The sequence below is a fragment of the Panthera leo genome, chromosome B1, assembly GCF_018350215.1.
Source record: "Panthera leo isolate Ple1 chromosome B1, P.leo_Ple1_pat1.1, whole genome shotgun sequence".
NCBI lineage: Eukaryota > Metazoa > Chordata > Mammalia > Carnivora > Felidae > Panthera > Panthera leo.
In genome coordinates this window covers 131,872,078-131,895,965 of record NC_056682.1, presented here as the reverse complement: position 1 = coordinate 131,895,965, position 23,888 = coordinate 131,872,078, and the positions used below count along the sequence as shown (strand labels likewise).

General features: G+C 37.3%; 1 protein-coding gene across 3 annotated transcripts in view; it reads left to right on the top strand.

Annotated features, from left to right (window-relative positions):
* Positions 1-23,888, top strand: part of HERC3 (HECT and RLD domain containing E3 ubiquitin protein ligase 3) — a 110,711-nt gene that overhangs the window by 30,538 nt on the left and 56,285 nt on the right. For all 3 annotated transcript variants that reach the window (XM_042935918.1, XM_042935916.1, XM_042935917.1), the window contains one exon: positions 21,280-21,439. In XM_042935918.1, the coding sequence (XP_042791852.1) occupies positions 21,280-21,439 (160 nt within the window). The remainder of the gene's footprint in view (positions 1-21,279; positions 21,440-23,888) is intronic.

Here is a 23,888-nt window from a genome sequence, read left to right as displayed (position 1 = left end):
TTTGTTTACACTTGCATCACTTGATGGACATTTGGTTTCCCACTTTTAGGATATTATGAATAATGCTGCTGTGGACATTTGTGTACAAGTTTTTGTGTGCATATGTGTTTTCATTTCTCTTAGGTATGTATATGTAGGAGTGGAATTGTTGGGTCATAGGTAACCAGGTTTAACTTTTTAAGGAACTGCCAACTATTTTCCAAAGTGGATGTACCATTTTACATTTTTGCTAGCAGAGTATGAGGATCTGAGAGATTTTTAAAAATCATATCTGTCCATAAGAGTGCCTACCTTATAGGGTTATTGTGAAGATTAAATGAAAGAAAAAGGATAAAGCACTTAAAACAGTTCCTAGTACATAGGAAGCAGTGAATAATGCTAGAAATTGTAGTATTATTGATACAATGGGTGCTCCATGAGTATAGCAGGTTCAGAATCAATGCAGTGTTTTGTGTAGCAAAGTGCATGTAACATAAAATTCAGCATCCTAACCATTTTTAAGTGTACATTTCAGTGGTATTAAGTACATTTATAATGTTGTGCTACCATTACCATCATCTGTCTGAAACTTTTCTCATCTTGTAAAACTAAAACAATAATGCCCCATTTCCCTGCTCCTTTAGGTGGCCATTCTGCTGTCTTTATGATTTTGACTCCTGTAAACTACTTCATATGAGTGGAATCATACAGTGTTTGTCTTTTTCTGATTGTCTTATTTCATTTAGCATAATGACCTCAGGTTTTATCCATGTTGTAGCATATGTCAGAAATGCCTTTTTAAAGCTGAATAATATTCTGTACTATGATATACTACATTTTGTTATCTATTCATCTGTCAGTAGACATTTAGGTTGCTTTCATGTTTTATAGCTATTGTGAATTACACTTCTAAGAATGTGGGTGTACAGATATCTTATCAAGACCCTGTTTTCCCCAGGAGTGAAATTGCTGTATCATTTGATAATTTTTAATTTTTTGAGGAACCATCATACTGTTTTCCACAGGGGCCAAACCATTTTACATTCTCATCAGTAGTGCACAGGATTCCAGTTTCTCCCCATCCTCACCGACACTTGTTTTTTTCTGTTTTTCTGCTAGTAGCCTCTTTTTCTGATAGTGTGAGGTGGCATTTCATTGTAATTTTGATTTGCATTTCTCTAATGATTAGTGATGTTGAGAATCTTTTTATATGCTCATGGGCCATTTAAAAATCTTTGGAGAAATGTATGTTCAAGTCCTTTCCCCTTTTTGAATTGGGTTGTTTATTTTTTTGTTATTGAGTTTTAGGAGTTTTCTATATATTCTGGATATTATTCTCTTATAAGATAACAGGTTGCAAATATTTTCTCCCATTCTGTGAGTTGCCTATTAACTCTTTTTCTTTTTCAAAGTGCCTTTTGATGCATAATTCTTAAAAATTCTCATGAACTCCAGTTTGTCTTTTTTTTTCTTCTTTTTTTGCCTGTGCCTTTGGTGTCATATCCAAGAAATCAAATGTCAAATCCAATGTCATGAAGCTTTTCAATGCAATATTTCTTAACATTAGAAGCACTTGGACAACTAAAAAGAAAACCCAAAAACATGTGTGGTCTTTGAAGCTGAATTTGTAATTCCAGTGTTTAGGATGGACCCAGGTGTTCATGTTTAGAAAAAGACTCCCAGGTGCCTGTGTGCCTCAATCGGTTGAGTCACCAACTTCGGCTTAGGTCATGATCTCACGGTTTGGGAGTTTGAGCCCTGCATTGGCTTGGAGCCTGGAACCTGCTTTGGATTCTGTCTCCCTCTCTCTCTGCCCCCCTTACTCGTGCTCTGTCTCTCTCTCTCAAAAATAAACAAACATTAAAAAAATTAAAAAGACTCCCTTCTGCGTGTTGACTCCTAGGAAGGTGTCTCTTGGCTCTCTCAGGCAAATTTGATTACTCATCCTCTGTCCTCATAATATGCTGTATGCAATTTTGTCATTGGATTTACCTCACTATAAAAGAATCTTTAGGTCTATCTCCTGTTACAGATTTTGGGTCATGATTGATGGATGAGTGGATAGATGGGTGGATGAATGAATAACCAGCTTCACTTAGGTCACATCTTGGATGTTTCCTCTTCTAAGAAGCCTTTCCTAATTCTCTCTCTCCCATGCACAGGCTGGATTAGAAGCCTGTCACATGGGCTGCCTTTAGCAACCTATTCATACCCCTTTCATTATGGTGTGCTTAGCATCAGTACATAGGTCTTGTTTGCCTCCTCAGTTGTCAGCGCAGAGCCCGACACAGGGCTTGATCTCACGAACTTTGAGATCATGACTTGAGCCAAAATCAAGAGTCAAATGCTTAACCAACTGAGCCACCCCTGGGATTCACCAATTCTAAGTGTACAATTTAATGAGTTTTAACAGTCCTAGAGAATCAGGTAGCCATCACAGTCGTGATAGAGAACATTTCTTTCACCCCAGACCTCTCTTGTGCCTCATTGTAGTCAGTTCCATCTCCCCCATCAACTGTTTTTTCCCTACATCTGCTTTTTGTTATAATAGTTTTGACTTTTCTAATATATAAATGTATAATCTTTTGTGTCTGGCTGTTTAGAATAATGCTTTTTTTAAAGTTTTTTTTTTTTAAGTTAGGTTTTCATTTTGGGGGTGGTATTTTATTTTTTGTTTCCTTTTTTAAAGTTTGTTTATTTTGAGAGAGAGAAAGCATGAGCCGGGGAGAGGCAGAGAGAGAGGAAGAGAGAGAGAATCCCAAGTAGGCTCTGCACTGTCAGTGTAGAGCCGGACACGGGGCTTGAACTCATGAACTGCAAGATCATGACCTGAGCTGATATCAAGAGTCAGCTGCTTAACCAACTGAGCCACTCAGGTGCCCCTAGAATAATGCTTTGGAGATTCATCTATTAAATTAAAAGAATAAAACAGCATTTTTGGTTTTTTTGATGGATAAAATATTTGAACATAACTTTGCCACAAATAAGATATATGAATGGCTAAAAATAAGCACATGAAAAGCTGCTCAACATCATTAGTCAATAGTGAAATACTAATTTTTCTTGGGTAAATTCCTAGGAACTGGTTCATATGGTAGCTTTATAAGAAACTGCTAGATTTCCACGGTGACAGTACCAGTTTAAAATTCCACCAGCAGTTCATACAAGTTCTAGTTGTTCCCTATCCTCTCTATCACTTGGTATTGTCCATCTTTTTAATTGTAGCCATTCAAATTGGTGTGCAGTAGAATCTCATTGTGGTTTTTAATATACATTTCACTAATGACTAATGATGTTGAGCAGCTTTTCATGTGCTTATTTTTAGCCATTCATATATCTTATTTTTGACAAAGTTATGTTCAAATATTTTGTCCATTAAAAAAATCAAAATGCTGTCTTATTCTTTTTCTTTTTTTAAGATTTTATTTTTAAGTAACGTCTATACCTAGTGTGGGGCTCAAACTCAGAATCCTGAGATCAAGAATTACATGCTCTATTGACTGAGCCAGCTAGGCGTTCCATTGCTTATCTCATTCCTAACATTTAATAGTTACTTCATATATTCAGTATACAAGACTTTTATCAAATATTTCGCAAATATTCCAATCTCTGGTTTTCCTTTTCATGTTTTTAACAGTGTCTTTTGAAGAGCAAAAGTTTTTATTTTGATGAAATTCAATTATTACTTTTTACTTTTAGGATTCATGTTTTTTGTGTTTTAAGTATTTTACATGAGATCATGACTGACCTGAGCCAAAGTCAGACGCTCAGCTGACTAAGCCACCCAGGTGCCCCTGTTTCTGAATACTTCATATATTTGCTGTTATTACACTTGGTATTTTAAAAGAATTTAATACTTAATTTCTTTAGTAGTATATAGAAATACAGTTAAGTTTTTGTATGTTGATCTTGAATCACCTTGCTAAAGTCTCTTAATAGTTCTAGTAGCATTTTTGTGGACTTCTTACAAATTTCTGCATAAATGATAATGTTGTCTACAATGTCAGAACATTTATTTGTTCCTTCCTGTGCCTTTTATTTCATCTTCTTTCTTTATTTCACTGAATGAACTGTAGAACAATGATGAATAGAAATGATAAAAGTAGATATCCTTGCCTTGTTCATGATCTTAGAGGGAAAGCATTCATTTTTCACTATTAAATGTGATGTTAACAGTGGGTTTTTCTTGGATTCCTTTTATCAACTTGTGGAAGATGCTTGATACTTATTAATTTTTTTAAGCTATGAGTATTGAATTTTGTTAAGCTATTCTCAGTCTACTGAAGTGATTGTATGTATATTCATTTTTAGTATATTGAGTGGTGAATTTCATGAATTGTACTTGTTTATTAAGTTGAACTTGCATTCTTGGGATAAATCTCACTTGGTGATTTTTACATATTGCTTCTTTTGATTTCTAAAAATTTGGTAAGGTTTGTGCATCTGTGTTCATGAGGATTATTGATTTTCTTTTCTTTCAGTGTCTTTGGTTTTGTTCTGTGGGGAATGCCAGCCTTATACCATGAGTTGGGAGGTGTACCCCCTTCTGTTTTCTGGAAGTTTGTCTATATTATATATAGACTCATTATACGTTATTATTTCTTCCTTAAATGGTTGGTAGAATCTCCAGTGAAGCCATTTGAGCCTAGAGATTTCTTTGGAGGACGTTTTTAGTTACAATTTCATTTTTTTTAAAGATATGAGAATAGTCAGATTACCTATTTTGTCTGATGTGAGTTTTCATTGGTTGTCTTTGAAGGAGTTTGTCCACTTCACCTAAGTGGTCATGTTTTGGTGCATAAAATTTTTTATAATGTCCCCTTGTTATCCTTTTCATGTCTGTACGTTCTGGGTTTTGTTTTTGTTTTTGTTTTTTTTTTTTTTTTTGATGGAGATAATTTGTGTCTTCTCTCTTTGTTTCCTGATTAGACTGGGTAGAGGTTAATTAATTTTATTAATATTTTTAAAGAAAAAGTTTTTGGTTTCAGTGATTTTTCTTCTGCTGGTGCTGCTGTTCTTGCTCCTGCTGCTGTTTCTTCTCCTCCACCACCTCCTCCTCCTCCTCCTCCTTCTTCTTTTCTATTTTATTGGTTTGTGCTATTACCATTTCCTTTCTTTTATTTACTTACTTTGTGCTTAATTTACTATTTTTTTCCATTTTCTTAATGTGGAAATTTAAATCACTGACTTGCCACTTCTTTTCTAATGAGCATTTCATGCTAAAAAGTTTCCTTTTAAGCTTCACTTTATTTAGCAGTATTCCACAAATTCTCAATAGACATGTTCTTATTTAGTTCAAAGTACTTTGTAATGATTTCCCTTATGATTTCTGCTTTGACCTATGGCTTGTTTAGAGGTGTGTAGTTTAATATCCAAATACATAGGGATTTTACTGATATTTTTCATTTAATGATTTCTAGTTTAATACTCTATGGTCACAGTACATATTTTGTATGATTTCAGGCCTCTTAAAATTATTTAGATTTGTATAATAGCCCAGAATACAGTCTATTTTGGTGAATGCTCTGTGTGCAATTGGAAAGAATGTGTATTTTGCTGTTGATGGGTAGCTAGTGTTTTATAAATATCAATTAGGTGAAGTTGATGATGTTGTTCAGTGTACTATATACTTACTGATTTTGTGTCTGCTTGTTCTATCCATTAGTGAGAGTATAGTGTTTAAATTGTTGACTATCGTTGATTTGTTTATTTCTTCTTTTGGCTCTCTAAGTTTTGCTATGTGTATTTTGAAACTCTAGGTATGCACACATTTAAGACTAAGGTTTATTTAAATTATTTAAGATTATTAGGTCTTCTTGATAAAGTGTTTCTTTTAATGTCATGAAATGTCATTCTTTATCCCTGATAATATTCACTGCTTTGAAGTCTACTTTGCCTGATATGAATATGGCAACTTCACCTTTCTTTTGATTAGTGTTAACAGGATATATCTTTTACTTTTCATTTTTCTTTGTCTTTATATTTGAAGTGGGTATTTTGAAGGCAGTATGCAGTTGGGTCTTGCCCATCAATACATTCTATCTCTGTTTGATTGGAGTTTTTTCACATGCATATGTTTTTAAGAGAAAACGGACAGAGGACTGCAATCTAAAGATAAAGTAGATGGATCTCAATAAGAAATGTTTTGCCTGCTGTGATAAAATTAATACTTTTTAAAATTTACTTATTTTGAGAGAGAGTGAGCAAGGGAGGGGGAGAGAGAGGGAGAGAGAGAGAGAGAGAGAGAATATCTCAGGCAGGCTCCACACTATCAGTACAGAGCCTCACATGGGACTCAAACTCATGAACAGTGAGCCAAAACCAAGAGTTGGACACTTAGCTGACTGAGCCATCCTGGCATCCCTGCTGTGATAAAAGATTATTAGGTCTTCTTGATGAATTGTTCCTTTTAATGTCATGTCTTTTGATTGGAGCATTTAGACCATTTATATTTAAAGTAATTTTTGATAGGTAATTGTTTTCTGATTGTTTTTGTAGTTCTTTGTTCCTTCTCTTGTTCTTTTCACGTGATTGATGACTTTGTGTAGTGTTGCGCTTGTCTTTCTCTTTATTTTTTGTGCACATATTATAGGTTTTGGGCTTGCGGTTACCATGTGTTTTATATATAACATTCTGAGTATATATCGGTCTATATTAAATTGATGGTCACTTAAGTTCAAATACATTCTAAAATAACTACTTTTTTGCTCCCCTCTCCCTCTATCTTTTATGTATATGTTGTCATATTTTACGTCTTTTATTCATACTTTTCTCATTTCTAATTATGATCTTTTATTTTTCATGTAAAGAAGTTCTTTAACATTTCTTGTAAATGTTTAGTGGTGATTAATTCCTTTGACTTTTGTCTGGGAAACTCTTTATCTCTCCTTCAATTCTGAATGATAACCTTGCCAGATAGAGTGTTCTTGCTGGTAGATTTTCTTCTTTGAATAAAAGCCACTCCCTTCTGGCCTGGAGGGTTTCTGCTGAAAAATCAGTTGATAGCTTTTTGGGGTTTCTATATATATATAAGTTTGTATATGACTTAGTGCTTCTCTTTTGCTGCTTCTAAATTTTTCTCTTTATCTTTAACCCTTGACATTTAAAAAAAAATTTTTTTTAACGTTTATTTATTTTTGAGACAGAGAGAGACAGAGCATGAACGGGGTAGGGTCAGAGAGAGGGAGACACAGGATCTGAAACAGGCTCCAGGCTCTGAGCTGTCAGCAGAGAGCCCGATGCGGGGCTCGCACTCATGGACCGCAAGATCATGACCTGAGCTGAAGTCGGACGCTTAACCGACTGAGCCACCCAGGTGCCCCTAACCCTTGGCATTTTAATTATTATGTGTCATGGATTAATTTTTTGAACTTTCTGTGCTTCCTAAGCCTGATGTCTGTTTCCGAGGTTAGGAAAGTTTTCAGCTGTTGTTTCTTCAAATAAACTTTCTGCCCCATTCTCTATCTTTTCTCCTCCTGGGACCCCTATAATGTGAAGTTTTGTTCCCTTGGTGTTGTCCAAGATATGCTTTAATCTATCCTCATTTATTTATTTATTTTTAAGTAACAGTTTTATTGCATATGAATATAGAGAGCCCAAAAGATGTGTTAGTGGTGTTCGTTTTTTTTTTTTTTTTTTTTTTTTTACCTAGATAGAATCAGAGGAGTTGCTACAATGAATAGTTTATTAGAACATCAACTGCATTAAGTGTCCACTTTTTTTTTTTTTTTAAGTAAATTCTACACCCAACATAGGGCTCAAACTCACAACCCTGCACTCAAGAGTTGCATGCAATACTGACTGAGCCAGCCAGGCACCCCCCCCATCCCCATTTTTAAAAAATTCTGTTTTTTCTTTTGCTGTTGAGCTTCGGTGCTTTCTACTACTCTTCTTCTAGGTTGCTGCTCCATTCTTCTGCATCTGCTAATCTGCTGTGGATTCCCCTTAGTGTATTTTTCATTTAGTTATTGTATTCTTCAGCTCTGATTGTTCTTTTTTATATTTTTGTATCTCTTTGTTGAAGTTCTCAGTGAGTTTATCCACTCTGCTCCAGTGCAGTAAGCATTTTTATGAGCTTAAATGATTTTGTTCTTTTTCTGAGGTTTTGTTTTGTTCTTTCATTTGGATCATATTCCTCTGTCTTCTCATTTTACTTGACTTTCTGTGTTTGTGTCAATGGGTTAGGCAGAACAGCTACTTCTCCTGAACTTGAAGCATGGTTTTGTGCGTCATCATCCCTGTGTAGACTGTGTGTGCCTAGTGGCTTTGCCTGCCTAGCTGGAATTGTGGCCATGGGCTTGCGGTCTCAGGGCACTCGGTACTGTGGCTGCCCTGGTGGGATGGTAAGAGCTGAATTGGGTGTGGTTTGGTGTTGTCCTGGGGGCGGTTCCCCCCCCGCAGGCCTGCTAAAGCTGAAGTGGGTGTAAGCTGTGGGGGGTGGTCATGGGGTATTCAGTATAGGGGGTGCTCTGGTATGATGACTGGTTGGTCAGCCAAGGTTGATGTGGGCCAGGATGTCCCAGGGCACTCTGCACAGGGGACATCTGTGGTTTGGCTGGAGATGAGGTGGGGTATTGGCTCTGGGTTCGTGGGGCATTCCATTTAGGGGGTGCCCTAGTGGGGCAGCTGGAACTGAGGCAGGCATGGACTGGGGTTCTGGGGTGCTCTATCAGGGGGATGTGCTGCCAGAGCTGAAGTCAGTGTGAGCCAGGATGTCAGAGCACTCTGCATCGGCGGGGAGCCTTAGCCAAGCTATCTGAAGTCGAAGTCATACAGGCCTGGAGTGTTCTAGGGTGCTGTGTACTTGTGTCACCTTGTTGTAATGGCTGTAATGAGCACTGACCAGGGATGTCGTGGTGTGTGTGTGCTGGGTTTCTCCTTAGTGGGAGGGCTGGGACTCGTGTGGGTTAGGGGTCTGGGGCTCGCTGAAGCAGTAGGCTGCTTAGGGTGCCTGGACCTTGTTGTGATCCATGCTTTCAAGGTGGAAGGGGAACGTAAACCATGGTGCTCTTTAGGACCTCAGACCTGGAGAGGGTTTCAGCAGCTCCTCTGCTGTTTGGCAGGGTTTTAGGGCTACTTCTTATATATTCTTTTTGCTCTTTTTAACCATGGCTTTTTTTTCTGGGCCTCAGGGCATCCAGGAATGTTGTGGGCTAGGGACCCTGTGCTCACTGAGGTGGCAGGCCAGCTATGGCATCTTGTGGCTATGGCCATGAGACCCTGCTCTCATTTGCACTGTCAAAGTGCAGGAGGAATGCTAACCATGTCACTAGCCCCTTCGACCTGAAGAGAGTTCCAGCAACTTCCCTGCTAGTTGATAAAGTTTTAGAGCTGTATTTCTTATGTACTTTTATGTATCACGTTTCTCTTTTAAACTGAGGCTTTTTTTCCTGTGCCCCATGGCAGACATATCTGCTCACGGTCCCTCAGTACTGTCCCTCCCCACTGCAGTTCACAGTGTTGGGGTGGGGGTTTGGTTAGTTACTGTGTCTCCTGTCTTTCTTGCCATTCTCTATGTGGTTTTTTGATATGCTAAAGCTGTTTAGTCAGCCCTCAGTTCTTCAGGAGGAATTACTGTATAAATAGGTGTAGATTTAATATGTTCCATGGAGGAAGTGAGTTCAGGGTCTTCCTACCTTGTCATCTTGGACCAGAACCATGCTTGTCTGTTAAAACATGGCATCAAATTATGCCATGATTGGCAATTCTGAGTTCCTAAAAAATAACTGAGTCATTGCAGCTGATCTTATTCTGACTACTGCAGTGCTAGTGACTCAAAAACACAGTCCTCTCCCCTTCCATTGCCTGTGACAGGCCTCCATATGTCCTACCTGCCTTAGTGTGTCTGGTTTATTGCATCTGAAAGCATATATGGTAACTTGAAATTTATGGCTCTAAGAAGACAATATTATCAGAAACATTCTTCATAGTGTTTTTTAGGTTTTTTTGGTTTGTTTTTTTGGGGGGTGGGGTGGGGACATTTGTATATAAACTTTAAGGCCCAAGATAAAGTCACCTGTCTCTGAACTGAGAAATACTACTCTGAAGTCTGTCATAATTGGTCTTTTTCTCTCATTCTTTAGTTGAAACTATTTGGTTCAATGATTGCTTAAACTTGGTCATAGGATTGGCATACATAGGATTAAGCAAGTAAACATTTGATATTCCTGGATAATTTAAATGAAGTATCAGCTGCTCAGAGATGCTGCATGTCTCCAGGAATCCAGCTCTACACCATATAGGAAGGTTAATATGACTTTAGTTGGAGCATTTGTGAGAGAGCTGTGTCTTTGCTTTTTCTTTTAATTTAGCTAGGTTGAACAAAGATAGTTTGTGGACTTCGTCTGATTAAAAAAAAAAAAAATCCATACATGTCGGGGAAGAAAAATGTTATTTTAAGATTCTGGCTCTGGGTTTCCAGTTTCAGGTACGATGGGGCAAGCACATTCTTTTCTCTCTCTCTTGCTGAATGTGACTATAAAACCTGGACAGAATGCATGAAGTAGCTCTTTTTGGGTGCTGAAAAGCAAATGATGGCAGGTGGATTGGGAAAGACCAGAATTCAAGGTACCACTGAACTACCATTGAGTTCACCACTTTCCCCCTCTGGTCTTCCTGCCATTTGGTCCCAGAGGCACATACAGCTGTGGAAGTACAGTATATTGACTGGAGAGTTACAAAGGAGCTCCAAGAAACCTGAAAGTATTGGGGAGATTTAAGGGAAGGAGGAGCTTGAGAAAGCAGCTAGATATAGTTATCTAAACTCCTGGGCTCACCCCTGAGCTGTGTATATGTGGATCTTATCCTACTTCACATATAAACGACTCTGAGAACTGAACTAACACATACATCACCACCCATGTTCCAGGCTGGCCACCATGTGCTATGTGCAGGGCACAAATCTGAATGGCAGTGCAGAAGCTTTGAAAACTAAAACACAATTGTCAGCATTCTCCAGAAGATTTAAATAAGTCACAGAGTCTTAAAATACTCAAAATGTTTATGGTACAATTCAGAATTACTCAGCATATGTAAACCCAGGAAAATCTCAACTAGTATGGTAAGGGACAATCAGTTGATGGCAAAACTAGAATAACATAGGTATTGGGATTATCTGACAAAGATTTTAAAGCAACTGTCACACAAATATTCCAATAGTCAGGCTCAAACTCTAGTGAAATAAATGGAAAAATGAAATTCTCTGCAAAGAAATAGATTATATAAAGAGGAACCAATAAGGTAGCCAAAATGGAAAACTCATTGGATGGCCTCAGTAGCAGAATGGAGAGGACAGAAGAAAGAATCAGTGAAGTTGAAGATAGGCCAATAGAAATTCCCCCATCTGAATAACAGAGATAGAACAGAGTGAAGGTAAAAATGAAACAGGATTTTGGCGACCTGTGGGACAAGGACAGAAAGTCTAATATTCATGTCATGAGAGTCTTGTCAGGAGAGGAGAAAGAATGTGGTACTGAAAAGGATAATGGCTGATAAACTTCTAAATTGGCAATAGATATAAACAGATTCAAGAAGTGCAGTAAACCCAAGTAAGATAAACTGAAAGAAATCCACACCAAGATCATAATCAAACTTCTGAAAAAACACTTGAAAGCAACCAGAGGAAAAACACATATTACCTGTAGGACAAGATTGAATCAAATCATAGTGAATTTCACCCCAGAAGCTATGGAGGCCATAAGCGGCACAGCATTTTTAAAGTGCTGCAAGAATAGAAGTCTATCCAGAATTCTCTGTCCAGCAAAAAAATACCCTTTACAAATGAATGTGAAACAAAGGCATTTTCAGATAAAGGAAAAGTCAGAAAACCCATAGCCAGCAGACCTGTCCTAGACAATTGCTAAAGAACGTTATTTGGACAGAAAGGAAATGATAACAGAAGGAATACTGGATATCAGGAATGAAGAAAGAGCAACAGAAATAGTAGGTATATGGGTAAATATTATAGACTGTTCTCTTCTTGAGTTCTTTAAAATATATTTGATTTACAGCAAAAATTCTAACATTGTGGTAGAGTTTTCAAAGTGTACAGATGTAATATTTAAGACACAGGGGGAGGAGGATAAAGGGACCCATATAATGATAAATTTTCTGCATTCTACTTGAAATGGTATTGATTCTAAGTAGACACTGAAAAAAATAATTATTTATATTGTAATCCCTAGAGCAATCACTTAGGTAACTATACAAAGAGATATAGTAAAAAGCACAATGAATTAAGATGGAATGTTAGCAAATACGTAAATAATGCAGAAGGTAGGAATGAGGAAAAAGAGCCATGAAAAACAGAGGGAACACACTGAAAACAAATAACAGAAAGGTAGGTCAAAAATCCAAACATATCACTAATTTTATTAAATATAAATAGTCTAAAAACAATCAAAATACAGATCTTATATTAGATTTTTAAAAATAACCCTACCACATGCTGTGTATAAGAAATTGACTTCAGGGACACCTGGGTGACTCGGTCAGTTAAGCATCTGATTTAGGCTCAGGTCATGATCTAACAGTTCATGAGTTTGAGTCCCACATTGGGTGATCTCGTGACTTGCTTCGAGTGAGCCCTACTTCTCTTTCTCTGCCTGTTGCTCACTTGCGTGCACTCTTTCTCTCTATCAAAAAAAAAAACAACCCAAAAACAACAAAAAACAAAACAAAAGAAAAAGGAATTGACTTCAAAAATAATAATCTAGGAAGTTTAAGTATTTACTTCTGGCATTTACTTCAGAAAATGAAAATTTATTCTTACATAGTTACCTGTACACAAATGCTTATTGCAACTCTATAATTGCTGCAAACTAGGAACAGTGGTTTGTGGTACATCCATAATCAGTGGAGTACTGGTCACTGTGGGATACATGCAACAACCTGGATCAGTCTACCAGTCATTGTATAGAGTGAGAGAATCCAGACTTGAAAGGTTAGATACTATAGAATTCCATTTATGTGATGCTATAGAAAAATCTAAAACTATAATGCTAGAAAAGGGATCAGTGGTTGTCCGGAGTTAGGGATGAGGAGAGTGTGTGACTAAGAGACAGCACAAAGGACTTTTTTGGAGTGATGTTCCATATCTTGATTGTGACATGTGCTTAAATTCATAGACTTGTACATAATAAAAGGCCAGTCTTACTGTACAGTAAATAAAAAATTTGTTTTTGGAAAGCTGAAGCTGGTTTGAATGCCTTGGCTCAGGAACAAGATAGAATTTCTCTTGTGGAAATAACTCTTTCCTGTTATTGTTGTGTTATAGAGTTGAGTCTAAGCATAGCCCAGACCACCTCCCGCCAAATGTTTAGATGAATAATTAAGAAAGTAGTTGGAAAAGGCTTAGGACAAGACAGATACAGAAGGAAATACTGGAGAGAGAGAGAGAGAGAGAGAGCGAGAGAGCGAGAGAGCGAGAGCGCCTAGTTGTGTTGTGGGAAGACAGGGGACCCCCGGAGGAGAATCAGGCACTAGGAAATTCTCTTTTTGGGATCTGCAGGAGAATTTGGACTATTTTCTGTTTTGAGTGGTTTGTTGAGATAATCTTATTTCCATCATCCCAGATCTTTAGTTCAAGTCAGCTGCACCCCTCAGACTGGGTTGAGAGTACTGAGGGAACACTGCCAGGGGAGAGCAAGAGTGTAGCAGCAGGAGATGGGGCGTGCACTAGGGTGTGTTCAGTGGGAAGCAGGAATCAGGGTTGCGTGAATGTAAGGATTTAGAATCCATAGGATGGCAGTGCAGAGCATAGGATTTCTCACAGCATGGCCTTGTCTTTTCTACTATTAAAGAAAAGCACAATCTTCGAATAGGTGATTGGGAGAAATTCAGAAAAGATACATTTAAGTAATGAGAGTTTAATCCTTTTTATCATACCAACTGCTGACATTTAATTTATTATAGTTTTATTAGTTAAAAATTTAGTACCAAATGTTGATTACTAATTTTGTATATTCTGTATACTTTCCATCCAACTGCAGACTATTAAATGTATTTCTCATCTGAACAGACAATGAAGAAAAAGAGTCATTTTTTTTGTTATCCATACCTAGATTAATCACTTTATTGTTACTTTTACCGACTTAAAATCTTTCTAGTCCTTTTCCATGAAAGAATATAACACAGCCTAGTGGGTATAATCGCTCTGAAGTTAGAAGGACATGGGATCCAGTTCTAGCTCCTCCATTCATTAATTGTGACTCTTGGCCACGTTACATGTTTTCTGAGCTGAGGCTTATTATAACCCTGCTTCACAGGGTTGCTGCAGGATTAAGTAAGTATTGACATCATCCATGTACCCTCTAGGTTCATACCATCCTTCTCTATTACCACCCTTTGATGGTTTAATGCCCAATTCACTATTAGCTTGAGAATACATTAAAAATTGTGGTAGGCTCAAAAACCAGGTAGAAATAATCCTGATGTTATAAGTCCAGTTGAACTGCTGACTTGCTCTAAGCGTATTCCACATTTGTCACTGTTCTGCCCTATTCCTTTGGCTCATTCAGTGTTGAGAGCATTGCTAAAGACTGTTAAAGACTTTAAAGGGTTGCTATGAGAGGATCAGAGAGAAAATATACTTTTATCATCAAAAAATGCCAAATATTTCTCAGTATGTTTAATTATTTTAATGCGTGGGTTGAGGTTCTGTCATGATCTGCAAAATATAGCATATAGTCCTGACAGAATGAACCAGAGAGATTGCATGTGAAAATGTGCGCTGCAGCCTGACTGTTCCCAACTGGGGCAAGGGAGTGTTCAGGGAGAGGTGTGAATGAAGCATTCATTCCCACATTGGCCCGACCTAAGGAGTGTATTCTAGAAGAGGGATTATAATTTCACTCTAACAGATCTCCAGTCTGAATCAGATGAGCTGGGTTTTCTGGTCAGAAGAAATAAAATAAGTTGGATGTGGTACAGTCGGTGGTTTGATTCTTCATAGATTTTTGCATTACCAGACATTGCCTTTGGGGCTGCAGGTTTTATTGTTGTGGCAATGGTGGTTTGATGTCTGTTTTGATGGCTAATATGTGATGGTACAGGAATTGGTTTGTCTTGGACTTGACCAGATTGGGAGTAAATGGTACTTGGAATCTAGACATGCCCTTTCGAGGCTGTTCAGCTGTGGTAAATAAGATCAAGAGGGATGTTATTGACAGATTTTGAGGCAAGAAAATAGGTGGCAGATCAGGTAGAGAGTATCCTGTCAGACAGTGGAGAAACTTATTACTGTTAATATTAGGCTAATGCTAATATCCAGACAAGAAAAGCTAATGGTTGGCATAGGAAGTCAGGTATTAGGGGCCAGGCCTCAGTCATGGCTGATGTGTCAGGCCAGGCACCCAGGCCCAGGAGAACATAAAAACTGCCCAACTCCTGGAACTGTGGTGCAAGGTGGATATTTGGTCAGACGAGTAGAGTCTGAACCACCTGAGGTACTTTGATTAGGAGTTTCTTACCTTATTCCGAAATAAAGACAGGACTGTTCCTAGTGTGTGAGGCAAGGCTGAGTTGGAACATAGGTTCTAATGGTGAGTCGAAGTTAAAGAAGTTGGGCAATGGGAACTACAGGAGTTAAAGTATCTTTCAGGAGATTTCCTTGACGTGAGCATATTTTTAGTTGCTTATTTTTTTTAAAAAGCTTTTGTTTTCAAGTAAAATATTTACACTAACTATGTTTAGCTCAAATAGCAGCTCCCTGCCTCCCCTGTCTTCACTAGCAGAGACCATTCCTGTCAACTCTTTTATTTAGCTCTTTCTTTTAATATTTACCTTTATATTTCTAAATAACATGCTTATAATGCTATTTTTTCTCTACATATACTGTAGAGACACTGGGGAAGATTAGCATTCTTTTATATTCTCCACCCACTCTCTTCTCTTCCTCACCCCTAGACACTTACCCTTTCCCAAATAGTTGAGTTTTTAAATCAATTGACACGAGATTTTTAATTATGTAAATTACATGTATTTGGTTATTGTGGTTGTGTATATAACATGATTACTTTTATTTCCTATAAAACATTTTATGTGTTTCATGAAGTTAATGATTTCTTTTTATTTTTTTTCTTTTGCATAGTAACCTCTTTATTTTCTGAAATAACTGTAAAACCATAACAATATAAAATTCATCAGATTGTATTTCATTTTTCACCTTAGAGGCATTCCTTCAACTTTGCTTCATAGGCCTGCTACAGAGTGTTTTGGAAATGTTTTTCACCTCTTCTTGTGTAAGATTTTTGTTTCCTGGGTCCTGTATTTTCCTTTGTTTTGGAGGCATGATCTTATGGTAACTTTCTGAGAAAGGCAGCATCTGACATAAAATATTTTGAGAGCCTTACATGCCTGAAAATTATTCTCCCCCCCCGCCCCCCCGCCACACACACATTTGATTCATGGTTGGTTAGATACAGAATTCTCAGTTGGAAGTCATTTTCCTTGAGAATTGTGAAGGCATTGCTCCATTGTCTTCTAGTTTTCAGTATTGCTTCTGAGAAGTCTGATGCTGTTCTGATCCTTGTTCTATTGTATTTAAACTGTTTTCTTCTCTAGAAACTTTAGAGTCTGTTTTGGTGTTCTAAAATTTCAAGATGAAATGCTCTGAAGTAGGTCTATCATCAGTCATTATTCTGAGTCCTTCATAGGTCCTTTCAATGTGAAACTTAAGTCCTTCAGTTATGAGAACTTTTCTTGTGTTTCTTCTTTGAAATATTTTACCTTGTGTTTTTCTCATACTCTTTTTGGAGTTCTTATTTTTCTGTTATTGGACCTCTTGGAATAATCCCCTCATTTCTTTCTTTTTTCCTCCCTCTGTTTTGCTCTTTGCCTTTTTGTTCTGTTTTTTAGAAAATTTCTTCAATTCCAGTTTGCCATCCTGCTTTTGAAGGCTTTTTCCTTAAGATTTTACTTTATTTTTTGTTTATTTTTTTAGAGAGAGACAGAACACAAGTTGGGGAGAGGGGCAGAGAGAGAAAGAGAATCTCAGGCAGGCTCCACACTGATGGTAGGGCTCGGTCCCATGACCCTGGGATCATAACCTGAACCAAAATCAAGAGTCAGAGACACTCAACCAACTGAGTCACCCAGGCGCCCCTCTTAAGATTTTATTTTTAAGAAAGAATGCTGAATTTTGTCAAATGTTTTCTGCATCGACTGACAGAATCATATGGTTCTTTTCTTTTATTGATGTGATGTATCACATTGATTTGTGAATGTTGAACCCGCCCTGCAGCCCAGGAATGAATCCCACTTGTTCGTGGTGAATAATTCTTTTTATATGCTGTTGAATTCGATTTGCTAGTCTCTTGTTGAGAATTTTTGCATCCATATTCATCAGGGATATTGGCCTGTAGTTCTCTTTTTTTGCTGGGTCTCTGTCTGGTTTAGAAATCAAAGTAATGCTGGCTTCATAGAATGAGTCTGGAAGTTTTCCTTCCCTTTTCTATTTTTTGGAACAGCTTGAGAAGGATAGGTATTATCTCTGCTTTAAATGTCTGGTAGAATTCCCCTGGGAAGCCATCTGGTCCTGGACTCTTATTTGTTGGGAGATTTTTGATAACGGATTCAATTTCTTCGCTGGTTATGGATCTGTTCAAGTTTTCTATTTCTTCCCATTTAAGTTTTAGAAGTGTGTGGGTGTTTAGGAATTTGTCCATTTCTTCCAGGTTGTCCAGTTTGTTGGCATATAATTTTTCATAGTATTCCCTGATAATTGCTTGTATTTCTCAGGGATTGGTGGTGATAATTCCATTTTCATTCATGATTTTATCTATTTGGGTCATCTCCCTTTTCTTTTTGAGAAGCATGGCTAGAGGTTTATCAATGTTGTTTATTTTTTCAAAAAACCAACTCTTGGTTTCATTGATCTGCTCTACTGTTTTTTTAGATTCTGTATTGTTTATTTCTGCTCTGATCTTTATTATTTCTCTTCTTCTGCTGGGTTTGGGGTGTCTTTGCTGTTCTGCTTCTATTTCCTTTAGGTGTGCTGTTAGATTTTGTATTTGGGATTTTTCTTGTTTCTGGAGATAGGCCTGGATTGCAATATATTTTCCTCTCAGGACTGCCTTCGCTGCATCCCAAAGCGTTTGGATTGTTGTATTTTCATTTTCGTTTGTTTCCATATATTTTTTAATTTCTTCTCTAATTGCCTGGTTGACCCATTCATTCTTTAGTAGGGTGTTCTTTAACCTCCATGCTTTTGGAGGTTTTCCAGACTTTTTCCTGTGGTTGATTTCAAGTTTCATAGCATTGAGTGTCTGTAAGTGTGCATGGTATGATCTCAATTTTTGTATACTTATGAAGGGCTGTTTTGTGACCCAGCATGTGATCTATGTTGGAGAACATTGCACGTGCACTCGAGAAGAAAGTATACTCCATTGCTTTGGGATGCAGAGTTCTAACTATATCTGTCAAGTCCATCTGATCCATGTATCATTCAGGGCCCTTGTTTCTTTATTGACCGTGTGACTAGATGATCTATCCATTTCTGTAAGTGGGGTGTTAAAGTCCCCTGCAATTACCACATTCTTATCAATAAGGTTGCTTATGTTTGTGAGTAATTGTTTTGTATATTTGGGGGCTCCCATATTCGGCGCATAGACATTTCCTGATGGATAGACCCTGCAATTATTATATAATGCCCTTCTTTATCTCTTGTTACAGCCTTTAAAGTCTAGTTTGTCTAAGTATGGCTACTCCAGCTTTCTTTTGACTTCCAGTAGCATGATAGATAGTTCTCCATCCCCTCACTTTCAATCTGAAGGTGTCCTCAGGTCTGAAGTGAGTCTCTTGTAGACAGCAAATAGATGGGTCTTGTTTTTTTATCCATTCTGATACCCTGTGTCTTTTGGTTGGAGTGTTTAGTCCATTTACATTCAGTGTTATTATTGAAAGATATGGGTTTAGAGTCATTGTGATGTCTGTAGGTTTCAAAGCTGTAATCATCAAGACAGCATGGTATTGGCACAAAAACAGACACATAGACCATTGGAATAGAGTAGAGGCTCCAGAATTGGACCCACAAAAGTATGGCCAACTAATCTTTGACAAAGCAGGAAAGAATATCCAGTGGAAAAAAGACAGTCTCTTTAACAAATGGTGCTGGGAGAACTGGACGGCAACATGCAGAAGAATGAAACTAGACCACTTTCTTACACCATTCACAAAAATAAACTCAAAATGGATGAAGGACCTGAATGTGAGACAGGAAACTATCAAAACCCTAGAGGAGAAAGCAGGAAAAAACCTCTCTGACCTCAGCCACACCAATTTCTTACTTGACATATCTCCAAAGGCAAGGGAATTAAAAGCAAAAATGAACTACTGGGACCTCATGAAGATAAAAAGCTTCTGCACTGCAAAGGAAACCATCAACAAAACTAAAAGGCAACCGACAGAATGGGAAAAGATATTTGCAAATGACATATCAGACAAAGGGCTAGTATCCAAAATCTATAAAGAGCTCACCAAACTCCACACCCAAAAAACAAATAATCCAGTGAAGAAATGGGCAGAAAACATGAATAGACACTTCTCTAAAGAAGACATCCAGATGGCCAACAGGCACATGAAAAGATGCTCAACGTCGCTCCTCATCAGGGAAATACAAATCAAAACCACACTCAGATATCACCTCACGCCAGAGTGGCCAAAATGAACAAATCAGGAGACTATAGATGCTGGCGAGGATGTGGAGAAACGGGAACCCTCTTGCACTGTTGGTGGGAATGCAAACTGGTGCAGCCACTCTGGAAAACAGTTTGGAGGTTCCTCAAAAAATTAAAAATAGACCTATCCTATGATCCAGCAATAGCACTGCCAGGAATTTACTCAAGGGATACAGGAGTGCTGATGCATAGGGGCACTTGTACCCCAATATTTATAGCAGCACTCTCAACAATAGCCAAATTATGGAAAGAGCCTAAATGTCCATCAACTGATGAATGGATAAAGAAATTGTGGTTTATATACACAATGGAATACTACTTGGCAATGAGAAATAATGAAATCTGGCCATCGGTAGCAACATGGATCGAACGGGAGAGTGTTATGCTAAGTGAAATAAGTCATAGAGAGAAAGACAGATACCATATGTTTCCACTCTTATGTGGATCCTGAGAAACTTAACAGAAGACCATGGGGGAGGGGGAAGAAAAAAAAAGTTAGGGAGAGAGCCAAAGCATAAGAGACTCTTAAAAACTGAGAATAAACTGAGGTTTGATGGAGTTTGGGGGGAGGGGAGGGTGGGTGATGGGCATTGAGGAGGGCACCTGTTGGGATGAGCACTGGGTGTTACATGGAAACCAGTTTGACAGTAAATTTCATATTAAAAAAAAAAGATTTTTTTTTTTTTTTTTTTTTTTTTTATAAGATTTTATTTTTAAGTAATCTCTACACTCAATGTGAGGCTTGAGCCCACAACCCCAAATGAGCCAGCCAGGTACCCCAACGGCTTTTTTCTTTAAATTTTTGCTGCTGTATTTTCATTTTCTAAGATGATTTTGTTTCTCAGATGTTTCAATGGTCCTTATCTTCTTTTATTTCTCTGACAACATAAATTTTTTTCTGCTCCAAGATTGATCTTTATTTTCACAGTTCATTTTCTTCTGTTTGTTTTGCTCTTTTCTTTCATGTTAGCATTTTCCTTACATGTGATAATCCTGGGCCAGCCTTTTATATTTAAAAGTAAGGTACTAAAACGTGAGTGGAGCTGTGGGCAAGGCTTGTTAACTAGCAGGAAGCTGGATATTTCACTGGGGACCCACAGATGTCAGTGTCTGTGGATCTTCTCTTTTGGGCCTGTTTTCTCAGGGAAATCCTCTTTTTTATTTCCTACGTATGTTGAGACTGTCCCCGAACTGTGGGGAGAAAGGTGCTTCCTCCGTTAGGGAGGGAGGGCTCTAGGAGGGAGGGTCTTATTGTTCCCAGGCAGAATTTCACTCATTGCCACTGCTTTTAGTCATCTGTCTCATTCCCACTCACATTTGGGCCTCTCTGGTTCACTCTCTGCAAATAGTAAACCTTCGGACTTCTCGCTGGAGAGAAGTACCATGCACAAGAGAAGACATCTGGGATATGTGTTGCTGATGCATGCATACGTGGTACCAGTGTAGCTGGGATCTGAATTGATTTCTTTAGAAACATATAAAATTTATAATCTCGATAAACATACCAATTTAGTAGTTCTTTCTGAAAAACAAAACTGCCTAGGAGGATCATTCTGAAGAAATTCTGAAGAAAATTCTGTGTGATTTCTAGGCTATACCTTTTCCTCCTTGGTTTGGTCTCTTTCAGAGCAAATTGGAGCTTTGGCAGATCAGCACATTGTCCATGTGGCATGTGGTGAGTCCCACAGTCTGGCCCTCAGTGACCGGGGCCAGCTGTTTTCGTGGGGTGCAGGGAGTGATGGTCAACTGGGACTCATGACTACTGAGGATTCGGTGGCAGTGCCCAGGTAAGAATGTCATGGACAGGAATCTGACTTTTCAGATATCAGTTTTATAAATTCTGTTTCTTGCTGTTGCTTTGTTAGACTCTTTGTTTTTGGTTCTACTTCATTTAATTGCTATTCTTTTTTGGTGCCACTGCTGTGCCTTATACTTTATAGCATGTATAACAAAAATTGTAATTATTTATAGAAATGTCTATCTCCAGTTAAAAAAATGTGAGTTGTTCAAGAATTGTACTTTATTTATTCTAGTAACCTAGTTGCTAGCATAGTATTTGAAACTCAATAAATGTTTGAATAAATCATCTTTTTACTTGCTGGACTTAGTAACCTTTAATTTAAAATTGTAAGCCTAAATCAATTACTCAGTTAAGGACTTTAAACTACAATCAAAAGGTTGACCCACTACTCTAAAAATAAGCCATTATGAGCATTATGAGCAGCTAAAATAGCATACAGAAGTTTTTTTTTAACACAAAAATATTAATCATCCATTTTGAGTCTCAAATATTTACTTAAATTCTGAATCTTAGATGGTTTAATTAAGTATCCATCAGATGCTTCACCACTAAGTAAACATTCAAAATAATGAAATTACTTCCAGGTGAACTTCTTAGGGGTGGAGTCTCAGTTTTTCAAGAGTTCTTGATGATTAAAGAGGCCACCAGTTTATTTCCTTCATTTAATTCCTGTGGTTTTTTTTTTTATATTACAAATGTATATAGCTTCCCCCTACAAGAGTACTTGTCATATTCTCTGTAACTGTTTTTTTTTAATGACTATCTGTTGTAGAAAGCTGGGAGCTCTTGATGGCATGAGACCTAGATTATTCATTTTAGTATCACTGTTGTTAAGGGTGCCCAGCACATGTGCTGCTTATTGAAAATCTGTTTAATAAACAACCTCTCCTTCCCTGCCCAGTTATTGTCCCCTTAGAGAACCAAATACTCTTCTTCCTCTTCCTTTTTGCCCTTCTTCGATTTATATCTCTTTAATCAAAAGCTGTTTTAAGGAAAAGAGGAACATGAAGAGTGATTTGATTCACTTCCTGATTTAGAACAGCTAATATCTTGGATTTATTTTTTCCAAAAATTAGTTTAATTTGGGGGGGAGAGAGTGGCAATAAAAAAAAGGGTGCTATATATATTTTAATGAGACTGTGTGATAATTAGGGAAAAGATTTATAACATAAATGACAAAAATATTTCACTTGTTGATTACCAAAGACTCAAAGGTTTTTAGTGGCATTTCATTTCTAAAAGTGAAGTAACTTGTGTTATAGGAATGATTTAATTTTTGTTAGTCATATCTAAATTATGGATGACTTCTGAGGCCTTGGTTTGTATATAATTTTATATTTTAACTTAGTTGAAATAAATTTGTTATTTCATATCCTCGCATTGTGGAAAGTAACATAGCTTTGAAGTCAAACAGCTTCAGATTCTATTCTAATACAGGTTTTATTATTTATTAAGTGGGTGACCTTGAACAAACTGTTTAACTTATCTAAACCTCGATTTCTTAACTTAAAAGTGGTATTATGTATTGTGTGCCTTTAAGAAGTTACTGGGAGGATAGAATGAGATGCGTAGGTAAAACATACTATATGCTTGCATTCTTTATATATCCCTCCTCTCCACCTCAAGGCTATAATTTCTCTGTTGTTTATCTTTGTCCTTTTGATCTGCTTCCTTTCTATGTGATTATGAAGGTTGTGACAAGAATAATGGTTGACCCATGAAGGGAGAATCATAGGGAATTTGAGTGGAAACTGGCCAAGGAAAAAAGGACTCTTACTGCATAAAATTTCTGAAACATTTGTCCCTTAGGTAGTAATACATTTTCCAATTTTAAAAAGTAGTGGGGTTCTACATGCTATTGATACACAAAACAACTTGGATGAATGTCCAGGGAATTATTCTGAGAGGGAAAAAGAGCCAATCCCAAAAGTTTACCTACTGAATGCTTTCATTTGTATAACATTCTTGAAATGAAAGAATTTTGGAAATGGAAGATAGATTAGTGGTTGTCAAGGGCTAGGATAGGGGAGGGGAACAGTGGTTATAAAAGTATAACATGAAGAATCCTCATGATGTTTGAACCATTCAGTATCTTGATTGTGGTGGATACATGAACCTATACAGGTAATAAAATTAATACACAGAATTGAGTACAAATAAAGCTAGGGAAATAGGAGTAAGATTTATAGATTTTATTAATATTAGTATCCTGGTTATGATTTTTATACTGTGGATTCACAAAATGTCACCACTAGTGGAAACTGGACAGAGTATACATGTGATCTCTCTGTACTATTTTTTTTTAAATTTACTTACTATTTTTATTTGTCAACTTTTTATTTAAATTCTAGTTAGTTAACATGTAGTGTAATATTTCTATATTATTTCCTATAACTGTATGTCAATCTACAATTATCTCAATAAAAAATAGTTGG